The sequence below is a fragment of the Mus musculus genome, chromosome 12, assembly GCF_000001635.26.
Source record: "Mus musculus strain C57BL/6J chromosome 12, GRCm38.p6 C57BL/6J".
In the NCBI taxonomy this organism is placed as follows: Eukaryota; Metazoa; Chordata; class Mammalia; order Rodentia; family Muridae; genus Mus; species Mus musculus.
Window position 1 is genome coordinate 80335373 of NC_000078.6, and position 14222 is coordinate 80349594.

At 45.8% G+C, this 14222-nt stretch overlaps 1 protein-coding gene across 2 annotated transcripts in view; it reads right to left on the reverse strand.

Moving 5' to 3' along the window:
* Nucleotides 1-475: 475 nt before the first annotated feature.
* The window catches only part of Dcaf5 (DDB1 and CUL4 associated factor 5), a 100754-nt gene continuing 87007 nt past the window's right edge, over nt 476-14222 (reverse strand). For both annotated transcript variants that reach the window (NM_001364324.1, NM_177267.5), the window contains exons 8-9: nt 12948-13075; nt 476-4904 (exon numbers count right to left, since the gene is read on the reverse strand). In NM_001364324.1, coding sequence (NP_001351253.1) covers nt 3138-4904; nt 12948-13075 — 1895 coding nt within the window. In that variant the 3' untranslated portion in view covers nt 476-3137. The remainder of the gene's footprint in view (nt 4905-12947; nt 13076-14222) is intronic.

Consider the following 14222-nt stretch of genomic DNA (forward strand, 5'->3'; position numbering starts at 1 on the left):
TGGCTATCCTGGAACTCACTTTGTAGACCAGGCTGGGATTTGTGCTGGGATTAAAGGTGTGCGCCACCACGCCCGGCTCACTGTTCTCTTTTAAAGACGCCATGAGAAGCATCATGGCATTTGGAAGCACCGGAAAACATCAGTTGAGGAAGGGCTGCTGGTGGTTTCTCTGCAATGTGAAATTCCAACTAATAAAAATGCCAGTTCCAGGACTTACTACCCTGAGTGCCCTAAGCCTGGGGGAGGAGGCCGAGCGGACACAGCCTCCTCTACCTTTCCTTTATTGTCAGATATGACCTTCGACCCAATATTCAGAAGTGGCATGACCATTGTCAGACATGGAATTTGTCTTCTAGTCTTCAGTATGGCTTTAAATTAAGTTTCCAACTGGGCAGGAACTAAAACAGCAAAGAAGTGAAGGAAGAGGGTGTCTAAGCAACCAAGTCTTCCCAGGAAGAGAGGAGGAAGGCAGGGAGAAGTGATTAATAGGTTTATTTGCATATACACAGAGAAGAGTCAGCATTGTTGGGTGAGAAGAGGCAGGCTGTGAGGAGGTAAGGCTTCAGCAGAGGAAGGCACCTTGACAGACAACACGAGACTCCTATTAAATCAGCACAGTTGCAAACTTCACCTGCCTCAAGCCAACAGCTCATTGAACTCATATGTCGATTGAGAATCATTTACAAAACCAGGAGAGAAACAATGGGAAGAGCAACGGTCTCTCATCCCTGGACCTGACACTCAAAACATTATGTACAGGATGCAGGAACAAAATCTGTCTGATCAGTGCCCTCTCCTGCTGGGAAAAACACCCATCACGGAAGAATTTGGGGATTAAATATGTCTTCAACAAGGGAGGCCTGGCTTCTACAATGGTTTAGGTAAAGGGGCCTTTGAAGTAGTTCTGGCCAGGCTTGCAATACACACAACACAAGAGCTCTGGAAGTAAGTGTGGAATGGCTGAACGCAGCATCCCTTTCTGCCTGCTCTGGCAGTTAATTTGGGGCCCATCTCCTGACAACCCAAACCTACGGTGCTGGAAGTCTCTCCCAGGATGGAAAGCATCCGCAAAGGCATCTACAGTTACAAACTCAATGACCTCTGACTTTTGAATGTTTTTGATTACCCAAATGAGATAGCGTTTAGCAATGAAAGACCATACTTGGCAATTGGAAACTAATTATTAAGAGCTAATTTTGCTTTCTTTTTCCTCCAGGAAGATATTGTGAAACTATCTGGTTAAAGTAAAACAGAATAGAAGAACCAGGTAAGCTAAGGGGAAGAGAGACACACACTGAGGGGTTATAACTTTTTTTGTATATAAAGGATTAAAAAATTCCAATTTAATAATTTTGAAAAGGCAAACGTAAAATGACTTGGGCTTATAAAACCAGAATTTACAATTATCTGTGAATAGTCAAAAGATAAATCATAGAACCATTTTGATTACAAATCTAAAGTAATTCTAACGTTGTTTACAGAGTCACTGTCTCACTTCCCAGGAAGAGTCCAGCTGCTGACCGTATCCACCCCCACCCTACTCAGGCGCCTTCCTTCCTCTCCTTCTCAAACCGTGCTTCTAGACTCCAGCCGCTACATCTCCCTTCTGCGAAGCTCAGAAAGATGCCACACATCCCCCTGGCTCTTACCAACTGCCTTCCTTTATAAGAACCCTGGCTCTCAGCACTGAGCAGCATCCGTCCGTCTGTCCGTCCGTTCTTCAGCCTTCACAGGTGGTCTTCTCTCGGCTCCATTCCAGCAGGACAGGTCCTCCTCAGAAAGCAACGCTGGCTCACGGAGGCCACAGCTGCCTGTGCTAAGTCCTCCCTATGCCAGTTCCAGCCAAGCTCCAGCTGTCTAGCACCTCTGCATCCAAAGTTCCACTGTTCTATCTTCCTCTTGCTTTTAACATCTACACCAATTAGGTCTTCCTGTCTTGCACAACCCTTCACTGACAACTCGGGGACTACAATCACCACTACACACTGGAAGTTTGATATTTTCTTCTCTCCATTGTTACCTACTTCAACAGAACAGAATGTCTTCTGGGAGCCAGGATACAAACCAGAGACTTGTCTCTCCATATCCCCTGTCCCCTAACAGACGTTACCACACTGCAAAGTTCAGGTGGAACCCACAGCCTCTGACAACTCCACGCCTGAGAGAAGGTGCCAGCCCCCATTTCTGACTGATGAATTGGCACTGGACTAGAACACAGTACCACATTCTGCTCGCCACTATAGCTCATTAGCATTCTTCTACCAGCCATTTTATTAGAGCAAGGGGGTCCTTCCTTTCAGTGTGCCTGGACTCCATTACCTGGAGCCAAGGAAGCACCTGCTGGCCTTGCGTGCCTCTTAGGAACCCAGCACCTAGATGGTTAGTGTGTTGTCCACTAGTCATTGTACGGCACCTCACAGCACATATCGTAGCTCTGCCCCTTCTGCACACAGTGACACTCTCAGGATCTGAGCTTCCACATCAACCTCTTATTAGCATGGGCAATGCTCCACTTAGAGCCACGGTAGAAGCTCAGCGATATGTCAGCTGGAGAAAACATGGAACATTTAAGAAAGGAGCCATGTTTTCCTCTTCAGCACAGCCAATGAGCTGAAGGAAGGCCTCTTTCCATTTGTATCTCCTTTCTGCTAGCATAAATTTACAACTCACCGCAGCACAATCTGATCTAAGAGACACTGTTAGGACCAGGACACCATGTCAAATGAACAATGGACAGGTGTGACGGCAAAAGCTACAGATTCACAGGTCTTTGCTGATGGACAGTTAAAAGAAAGGTCTCCTAAGACAACAAGCCCACATGTGCTAGTGGACACACACACACAGAACAAGCCGAATGTCCCAAGACGGGCTCATCGTCACAGAACCTGCACAGGAATGCTATGCTCACATCTCACTAGAGAAGAGCCGCTGGCAGTGCCCTCAGCAGAGAGCGAGGCAGTGCCAGCTAGACATGCTGACCCACTGGAGAGCGGCTAACAGAAGGAGCAGCAGCAGACACGTTTCAGGCCCTGGTTTTATGTGCCTTTAATACTTTTTCCTTTCCTCTGTGTTCACTAAACAAGAAAAATTATTCTGTAAGGCTACTTTTTGTAGCTTTTGTTTTCCCTTTGTATTTATCATGTTTTTAATTTCTTCTCTGAGGAGGAATTCTCTGACTCTGTATCTTCCAATTCAATTCGGTGCCTTTTGAGGCCGCTTTGGCCATGAACAACCTTGCTGCTGTCCAGGCCTGAAGGGTCAGGGGGGTCCTCTCTCATTCCAGCACTTGGGGTCTCACAGGCCATTTCCGACCCACAACAATCTTTGTGTAGAAATGTCCCTGTCAGGGATGGGCTATCATGGTCAGTGTCTAGGTGTCCTGGGGAAGAGCAGGCCACTGTCTCCAGCTCCCCAGAGCTCTGCCCATTGTTGTGGGGGTGCAGGGGCCTGGGGTGCAAGCGTCCATTGTTGTGGTTGGCACAGACAGTGTCAAGGCTCCTCTCCTCACTGTCATCAGACTGGGTCCTGGGACAGTTGCCAGATGCACTGTTGAGAGTAGAGCCCGATGCCTTGGGGCCAGGAGAGGCGGGTGGCTCCTCAGCCCGACTGCTCAGGGCCTTGCTCAGAGCCTTTCCATTGAGCTTCTTGGTTTCAAAAGAGTGTTCTAGTGGGCCACTGTTGTTAGTGTCCTGAGAGGTGCCCTCTGGCACCTCTGCCCAAGGATGGCTACTATGCTCATGGCCTGCACCGCTGTTGGGATTTCCGGCGGAAGTCCCTTCTTTACAAGCATCACTGCTGCAGCCTTCAGAGGGCAGGTCCTGGTCCCTCTGGGCTGTGGCTGTTAGACAGGCTTCCTTACTGGAAGAAGGGGTTGGGTTGTCTTTGTGGCTGGTTCCTGCTCTTCCTTCATCTGCCTCCTCTGCCATTAAGGAGGTTTCCCCATCTTTGTTATTCGAGTAAGAGATATAGGAGCAGCGGAGCCATTTGTAAGCTTTGTAAATCTTACGCTCAACTGATTCCATGTTGGCGGCTGGTGGTGCCCGGCTTGGCTGAACATCCAGAGTGGAAGCGCTCCGCTCAGGGGAGGAGTCTGGGGAGGGGGAGAGGTCATCCACCTTGATCTGTGGGTAGTCGTAATTGTCCTCTCCAATGTAGGTGTTGGTGGACTTGGCTGGACCAGTGGGCCGCTCATCCCGGGCTGTCTTTTGTCGCCTCCGCATGGCGTTCCGCTGCCGGGTGGTGGCTCGGCGTTGGTTCAGTTCCTCTTCATCCTCAGAGCTGGTGGAGCTGCTGGGACTGCTGGACCCATCCTCAGGGCTGGGCGACCGTGGCCGAGGGAAGAGATCTGTGTCCAGTTCAGCCTCACAAACATTCTCTTCAGAATCGGACTCATTGGACAGGGCCAAGAGGCGTTTGTCCTGGTAACGCCTCAGAGCAGACAGGCGCTGCTGCCGAGAGGACGCATCCTCACATGTTGGCGTTGCTGGGGTTGACGCCACTGCATTTGTGGTAGTGACGCGCAGGGGCCCCAGGTGGAAGGCGTTGTCCGCAGACTCGTCTACTGTGGGAGGTGGGGAGCGGGGCAGTGAGGCTGAAGATTCCGAGTCAGTGTAGCCTGAGCGCTCACTGACCCCTGCGTGCAGCTGGAGGATAGTGCTCTCGCTGAGGTCGCTGTCCGAGTCTGAGCTCCAGCCCTCAATTTCACGACGCACCAAGGAGTCAAAGAAAGCCATCATCCGAGGGTCCTCCTGGACTGACTGGTTAGCGTAGTCGTGGGACAGGCCACTTCCACTGTTCAGAACAAGGCTAATGTACTCCTCATGGGTGTAGAGGCAGCGGGAGTCATCTTCAATCCGACCATCCAGGTCACCTGTACATCCTGGCTGCTTGTATGGGCTCCAGATCTACACAGAAGATGAAAAACAAAGCAAGCAAATTGAATGGGAAGTGTTCAGTAGTTGGCCATGATCAATACCAGTAAAGAGCTCCCCCCAGATCACTGTCATTTTAAAGTCTCAAAGCAACTTCAAAACCATTTTCCTTACGGTACAATGGCACTCTTGTAATACTAGCACTTGGGACGGTAAGAAAGGAGGTCACGAGGACAACTTGAGCTATATAGCCAGGACTTGTCTTTAAAAAAACAAAAACAAAAAAAACAAAAAACAAAAAAACCCAAAAACCAAAAACCTAACTCTTTATTAGACTGACTCTTGTAAAATGTTTATCAAAAAATGCAGCTTTCAGAGGTTTGTAAAAGCAGCTTAGAGCATAGAATTACACTTGGATCCAGAGACCTAAGCATATCTTTAGGTGGAGGATACTCACATATTGTCTCTGCCCCCTTCATTTCCAGTACATTGGAAATTATAACTTTAATCTAAGAGGATGGTTAAAAGATGACTTTTAAAAATTTCAGAAGACTTAAGCTTTGCACAAAGAAGAGTTTTTCCAGAGTGAAAATATTCCTTGTCAGGCATGGTGGCACATTTCAGAGGCAAAGGCAGAGGCAGGCCAGTTTCTGTGAGTTCAAGGCCAGTCTGGTCTACATAGCTGAGTTCCAGGGCTACATTGTGAGACCCCATCTAAAAAAACCAACCAACTAACCAATCAAATACACACCCTAAAAAGATTTCAGTCTATAGCCACACTTCTTCCAAACAACAAAATTCTATTTTTAACCAATGAGAATTACTCACTAGTGCCTGACAAGAATAGACAACTGCCTACACTGTGCTCCCTCTTGGACACGCAGGCCTCAGTTACCCAGGAAACTGGGTCCTCTTAACCAGAGAGTTAGTTGCTGGCTTGCTTCAAGGGTAATTCTCATAGCTTCAGGAAGAGATGAGGCGCACTGCCCCTGGAGGGTGACTATAACTCCATCCCTTACCAGGTCCCCCATGGTTAAGGATATATACTCATAGCTGGGAAATAGCAAAACTAGAGTTTTAAACTCAGGTGTTTTTAGTCAAAACCTGAGCTCTACAGTGGAGTTAAGTTATGCAAAATCAAGTTTAAGATAACTAAGCTGTTGATGCAAATGAGAGCAATCAACTCTGCCTGACAGCCAGACAGGTCCACAGGATAACACCAAGCAAATCAGTTATGCCAGCCCATAGCCATGGCACCTCAATGAAATTTCAGCCATTTTCTTGCCTGACAGGCTGGTGCCTAACTTTAGATGACATCTAACTCAGAGGACAGTGTCCCATCCTACCCCATCCACGTTCTCAAAAGCGCACTAAGAGCAAATTCACCTCCCAGGAAACCTCCGAGGCCTACTGCTATCTCTGATAGGTGGTCTCTGAGACTTCCAGTTCACATGAGGCTTATGACACCTCAGGCTGGCTACTTCTCAACATCAGCAACCCAGATGTATTCTTTCAGTTTGTTTCCTTTCTACAGCCAGGACAGGGTTGACCCTGAAGCCCCATTAAGAGACTGTGACTCATTAAGTCACAAGATCATGTTCCCAAGGGGGTCAGTAGAGGTGGGATATGTTAACTAAATGCTACCATATAATAACCATAGAGCAAATAGCAGAAAGCAAAGGTTTAGTTTGAAGGACAGTTAAATTCTTTGTGACAGTCAATCACAAGCGTGGAAAATACTCAGGCAGCACAAGGCTCAAGCTTCAGCCAACCATCTCTGCAAACAGACTCTGAGGATATCAGAGTTTGGTGAATAGGAAGGGAGTTGAAGGGTTCCTTAGGATGCTTTCAGGTCTCATTCTTAATTCTGAGCCAAGTGCTTAATTTTCCCAGTTAAAAAATAACAAAATGTTATTAGCTATATTCCCTAATATGAAAACAAATATATTTTTCCTTCATAAAAATTCACTCTGCTCACAGAAATGGCCTAACTACTTCATAAGCCACTTTTTAAAATTAAAAACTTTATTTTACATAGCCTACCTCATAAACCACTTTTTAAAATTAAAATTTTATCTTATGCATTTTAGTGTTTTGCCCACTTTGGAGGCCAGAAGAGGTAGTCAGATCCCCTGAAACTGGAGTTACAGAAAGTTAGAAGCTGCCATGTGGGTACTGGGAACTGAACCCAGGTCCTCTGCAAGAATAACAGCCAGTGCTTTTACTCACTGAGCCATCTCTCCAGCCCCTTGAGAAGCCATTTTTAAAGTTCTAATATCAGGTTGGGTATTTAGCTCAGTGGTAGAGCACTTGCCTAGCAAGCGCAAGACTCTGGGTTTGGTCCTCAGCTCCGGAAGAAAGGGAGGGAGAGAGAGAGTGTGAGCGAGCGAGCAAGCTAGCTAGCTCTAATCTCAAAGTCCCTACATTTTCTCTTCAGGAATAAATATCACAAGTTTTTTTGTTTTGTTTGGTTTGGTTTGGTTTTTCGAGACAGGTTTTCTCTGTGTAGCCCCAGCTGTCCTGGAACTCACTCTGTAGACGAGGCTGGCCTCGAACTTAGAAATCCGCCTGCTTCTGCCTCCCGAGTGCTGGAATTAAAGGCGTGCGCCACCACGCCCGGCTAAGTTTAAAGTTAGTTATACGTTGACTCTGGAAGGTGCCAAAACAGACTAAGCTCAACTGTGTATTTCTGAAGACTGAGGCAACAGAATAAGCCCGGATCGGGAGGCAAGAGACTTGGGAGGGTGGGCTCCTAGTTAACTGGTAACCCTGGGTGAGGCGTGGCTCCTCCACCCAAGCAGTGAGTTAGATGGGCTCTAATGTAGCTCTAAGATTCAGAGCAAAACAAAACTTCTCCCTAGAAGTCAGTGTTTGGTTGAGAGCAGTACAGAGCAGCAGGAGCCCATGTCCCACCATTTCCCACAGTCCTGAGCAAATCCCTTCACCCTGGAAAGCCTCCATTTCTCAACCATATTATGAGAGTGATAACACGACACAGGCTATAGCCAAGCATTGATAGGCATGCTGCTTCCTCTTTAATTGGTGGCTGAACCTGTCAGCCAGAAAGCTTTAAGACCAAAAGGCATTAGCTGGCCATCAGAATTACTGACTCCCCATTATCCTGGTCCAGAACGATTTCAAACAATTATAAAACTGTTCATTTCTTTAGATCTAAGTTAGCAATTCAGAAGCAGAGCAATGCTGGGGCTGCAGAGAGGCCTCAGTCGACAGCACGTGCTGCTCTTCCAGAGGACACAGGTTTGACATCTAGTACCCACATGACAGCTCAGAATGGTCTAATTCTAGTTCCAGGGAATTCCATGTCTTCTGACCTCTGTAGGCACCAGGCATGCATGTGGTGCACAGACATATGCATGTAAAATGCTCATACACAAAATAATAAATGCTAAAAGTTTAAATTTAAAGACAGGCTAAGTGAATGTAGGATTCATGAAGGAACCCTGAGAACAGCAGTGGGAGGAGCTCCAAGTGGGCATGCCCACTGCTCTTGAAGTCTCAGTTCAAAGTCAAGCTCAGATAGTAACCTCTATTGAGATGATAAAAATTCTTCTTTCTAAAGTGCTTTGTTAACTGGGCAAATACCTCTAATTCCAGCACTTGGGAGGCAGAGATAGTTTGAGGCTAATCTGGTCTACAGAATGAGTTCCTGGAAAGCCAGTTACTGAGAGAAAACCCTGTCTTGAAAAACAAGCAAGCAAGCAAGCAAGCAAACAATCAAAAATTTGTCTCCATGTCTTGGGAACCCTTTCATCTTTATTTTTTCTCTTCCCTTCTGAGTCATTAATTCCTAGAGAGACCTGTGTGACCTTTGTCATTATGCTCCCCATAGGGGCTGCCACAAACAGCAAGCACACTGTAGACATAACATAGAGCTTTAGAGGAGAATTTGCCCCATCTTCTCAAACGTTAGCTATAAACAAACCCTTTCTTTTGCTGCGTGTGGGCATTCAGAGTAACAGAGGACCTGTTATGAGTGTGAAGAGGTTGGCTCTCTCAAAGGGGCCTCTTTTCCAAGATGACTGAGGCAGTAGAGGATGAGAAAGGAGAGTGGACGGAGGAGATCAGATCTCATGGGAGAGTATGCTCCTGGAGCCGTGACCTGACCCTGTAGAAGCAGCAAGCAATGAAGTGACATCCCATTAAATAACAGTGGTCAGGCCCAGGAGAATCCCAGGCAAAGGTGGCAAGTCCTCACAAACAGCAGACACGTACATTGCTGAGACGTAGGGGTCTTTCAGGATGATGTCAGCTTAGCTAAGCAAGGGTGGTCATTCTAACAGAGAATTGGGCCAGCACTGAGTTTCAACCTGCTTCTTCTCCAATGCCTTTCCTGCATTTAGTTCTCCTTTTCTTTTTCTTTTTTTTTTCTGAGACAGAGTCTGGCTGTGTAGCTTGGGCTGACCTGGGAATGTGCTGTCCTCCTGTCTCAGACTCTTGAGGGCACTCCACCAAACCCAACTATACTATGCCCAGCCAGAGGCAGGTGGGGAAATGTGTGAGAACCCAGAGAACCCAGAGAACTTAAGTGCTCTGCTCTCATTGCACGCTCACGGCTTTAAATGGCCTCTCTGTTCCTATGGGAACCTGGGAGCAGTGAGCTCCACAGCTCAGTCTGGATAACCTCACAGAGAAAACATTTTCTTCTCTTTCTTGAGAACTTGGCCAGTTTCCAACCTATGACCTTTAGAGTTAAGACTTTGGTTGACTAAACAATATCTGAGGAGACTCAGCACAGAAGCATCCAAGTAGATGTCAAACAGGAATTTCTCTTCTAAAGGAGATGCCCAAGCAGAGAGCTCTGAAGCGAATGACGTCAACAGGCCTAGAAAGGGCACGTTTTACAGTGCCAACCTATTAATCATAGGCCAGAGAGAGGGGAAGCAATGTGAGGAACAGGGCTATTTCAGTGACCGTCCTAGTGAAGGGTGACTGAGATGGTCCAGACAGATGACAGATGGCTGCTGTCCGCTCCCTTCGACAGCAAGGTGAAGGCGGTGGATAAGGTTTCCTCCTGGCTTTCTATACATTAACCACATGACAGCAATTTGTAATTTAAATTTCATTGTCTGAAAATATAAGAGACTACAGAATACTCTGTCCCAAATGATAGATCTAGAATCCTCCCCTTCCTAAAGCTCAGAGATCACTGTGAAGATGAGACAGGAACCTGTAAGAGGCAGAGGGGATGGATGACTACAGCAGAACTGCTTCCTGAACACAGCAGGGCAACTGCACAAGTGAACTTGCAGCGGCAAACTTAAGCCACACCAGACTCTAGCATGAACAGGAAGATGCTCACCAAGTCCCAACCTGAGCTGAGGAGCTAGAAGCAACTGATGGCTGCTAGAGGAACAAAGGAAGCTACACACACCCCTCACTCCGCCCCAAACCCCATACACAAACGAAAGCACTAAGTGGAGTAAATGGGCTAAAAAACTTACAAAGCACATAAAGTTGGGTGGGGAGAGTGGTAGGGGAAACCACTAGGCAGGAATTGTAAGGGAGTGGATGCATGTGTGAAATTCTCAAACAATAAATAAGGAGGAAAAATACTAAATCATCACAAATATACTTTTACTTTTCCTCTGAAAACTCTCTCAGGTTATATTGTCATTAAAAAATATTAAAACAGGGCTGGTGAGATGGCTCAGTGGGTAAGAGCACCCGACTGCTCTTCCGAAGGTTCAGAGTTCAAATCCCAGCAACCACATGGTGGCTCACAACCATCCCTAATGAAATCTGACGCCCTCTTCTGGAGTGTCTGAAGACAGCTACAGTGTACTTACATATAATCAATAAATAAATCTTAAAAAAAAATATTAAAACAAATTTTGAGGAAAGGTTGAAGAGATGACTCAGTGGTTAAGAGCACTGCTTGCTCTTCCAGAGGTCCTGAGTTCAATTTCCAGCAACCACATGGTGGCTCGCAACCATCTGCAATTGGGATCCGATGCCTTCTGGTGTGTCTGAAGACAGCAACAGTGTACTCATATACATAAAATAAATAAAACCTTTACCAAAAAAATTTGAGGAATTTTAACTATTGTAGGAAACATAATCTCTCCTTACTTAAGAGTCAAGTTATCACAGGTCCTAAAGTATTTATCATTTTATGGGGGCAGGAAGAACTCATAGTAAAGCACTTGCCTTGCATATACAAGGCCCTGGTACAATCCCTAGCCCTGGGCGAGGTGGAGAGAGAGGGAAGGAGGAAGGAAGAGGAAGGGAGGGAGAAATTATCATTTTCCCAAACCTTTGTTTCCTCGGATATGGAAAAGGGCCGCTAGCACTGTGAGTGACAACAGGTCACCCTTCTGTGAAACAAGCCGGGCTGGTCCCCTCTGTGCCAGCCAGGGTGAGTGTGTTTGGATGGCTTAGTATTCATCTCTAAGTCACCTCAGTCAAAACCACATGCAGGTTTTGTCTTTTAAAGTGGATTTTGAGCTAATTTAGTCATGAATCTGACAATTACTCAGTTAAACCTGGGCTAAGCAATTCAGCCATAGGGCACACCAAGCAACAGAAGAGACAGCGGTCCTCCTCCTCACATGAACGTGGAGAGCAGAACTTACTAGTCAAGATCAGAAGCTACTGGAACACAACTCATAAAGTAGTGTCCAGGGTACACTTCTGGTTTCCAAGCCTGGTGACGAGCCAAAGAGAAGTCAGGATGCTGGGTCAGGAGCCCCAAAATCTGCTTGGTTTAAGGCCATCAAATCTACACTGAGATCTATATAGGTCCTCTGTAAAAGTAAGTATGCTAAATTAGCAGTTACTGAAAAGCACATGAAGGGATATTCATGGACCACACACACACACACACACAAATGTATCAGATGCATACATACTGATTGACCTGGGATTTTTTTTCAATATTTTTTATTAGGTATTTTCCTCATTTACAGTTCCAATGCTATCCCAAAAGTCCCTCATACCCTCCCCCCAACCCCCGGCTTGGGATCTTAAAACATAACAAATAAAAGCTACCTATCTTTCTATGGAATTATGTACACACATGTGTATATGTAAATACACACACACACACACTTTTTTTTTTTTTGAGACAGGGTTTCTCTGTGTAGCCCTGGCTGTCCTGGAACTTACTCTGTAGACCAGGCTGGCCTCGAACTCAGAAATCCACCTGCCTCTGCCTCCCAAGTGCTGGGATTAAAGGCATGCACCACCGTTGTCCAGCACACACACACACACACACACACACACACACACACACACACAACTTATTTATTTATTTTAAAAGATTTATTTATTTATTATATGTAAGTACACTGTAGCTGTCTTCAGACACACCAGAAGAGGGAGTCAGATTTCGTTATGGATGGTTGTGAGCCACCATGTGGTTGTTGGGATTTAAACTCAGGACCTTCAGAAGAGCAGTCGGGTGCTCTTACCTTCTGAGCCATCTCACCAGCCCCCACACACACATTTTTAATTTAAATTTTTTTTGTGTGTGTTGAAACAGGATCTCTAGTCCAGGCTGACCTTAAACTCCCTATGTAGTAAAGTATAACCCTGACCTTCTGGTGCTCCTGCCTCCATTTCTCAAGTGTTTATACTTGTTTACAGGTATGTGCCATGATACCTGAACAAATGTACATTTCTGATAAAAAATGAGCCATATAAAAGTTCTATAAGTACACTGATTAATAAACATGTTACAATGATTCTGAAAGAAATATTAAAAATCACTTGAAAACAAACAAACACCAGACTCATAGTGTGTAGCCCTGCCTGGCCTGGATTCACTATAGACTATGTTAGCTTAAACTCAGAGAGATCTTGTATTAAACACATTTAACCCCACCCCCATGCCCCACCTACTTTTACAATATCAACTTCTGCAACATAGCTAGCTATTCTCTTAACCTTGGCTCTAAGTGTCAGGTTTACAGGCATGCACCACCATTCCTGGCACTCATGGAGGAGTCTGATAATTGTCAAGATTTAGATATAAATCCCAACACACATTGTTCTAATTTCTTCTAGTTATGAACTACAAACATTTCCCTAAAAGGACAGAAGAGGAAAGTGCCTCACCTTGATAATCTTTTCTACGCCAGAAGAGCAGATCATATAGGTGTGGGGGTTAAACCGAACCTGGTTCACGATGGACCGATGCCCTTTCAGCACCATGAAGGCTCCATTGACCACCCTGCCAATGCCACCTAGGAAGACAGAAGCAAACAAAATCAAATGATAACAGTTTCCAGTCATGACATATAAACAACTCTGAACAGGGTCGAGATTTTGACTGACTATGAGAGCAGAATGCAGAATCTTTAGATACAGTGCTGGAGAAAAAGGGGCAGAGCACCCCTCAGCAAATGGCTCTTACCAAGAGCCTTTATCTAGCCTGTAAGCAATGCCCACACCTACCCACAGCAACTCCATTGTCAATCACCCAAAGCTACTTAAAACACTGCGTTTTTGGTCTCCAAGTTTTAATCCAAATGTTGTATTAGAAAAAGCAATAGAGCAAAATGAGATTGAATACTTGGGATGAGCCAGGCTGCTAAGCCAGGAGCTTGCAAAACCAGGAACATGTGACGATTTAAATACACAAGACGTCTTTAATCTGTTTAACTTTCAATTTATACTAAGATGACATTAGAGGGAAGAAAATAGGATAACACAAAGAACCCTTCCTTTGCCCTTGGACAGCAGGAGATCTGGATCACAGTCCTAACAGTAAATATTAAGAGCAGGAAGGAGGACCAATGGATAAAAGCACTGTTGCCAGCCTGACAATCTGAGTTCAATCCTAGGGCCTCCCAACCATGGCAGGAGTTGTCCTCTGACACCCACATGCTGTGGCACACAGTAAGTACTAGGGGCCTGGAGTGTGTTAACAGAGTAAAAATAATGAACTTGGGCCACATTTAGGTTTAACATCCTGACATTGGTATTATACCCACACAGGACACATGCACTGCATTCTGAACAAGGTTGCTCTAAGGTCTAATATACAACTAAGTACAGCTAATAAGGCAGAGCATGAGGCATCCAGACACAAACCAAAGAGTGTTAATTGGACAGCGGATACTTTGTGCCTCTACGGTTTCTGTTCCATGTGTCTGCTCTACCCCACAAACACTTTGAACAAAATTCACTCCAGGGCTGGTGAGATGGCTCAGCAGGTAAAAAAGCACTGACTGCTCTTCCGGAAGTCCTGAGTTCAAATCCCAGCAACCACATGGTGGCTCACAACCACCCGTAATGAGATCTGACACCCTCTTCTGGAGCATCTAAAGGCAGCTACAGTGTACGTATGTATAATAATAAATCAATCTTTGGACTGAGCAAGCAGAGTTG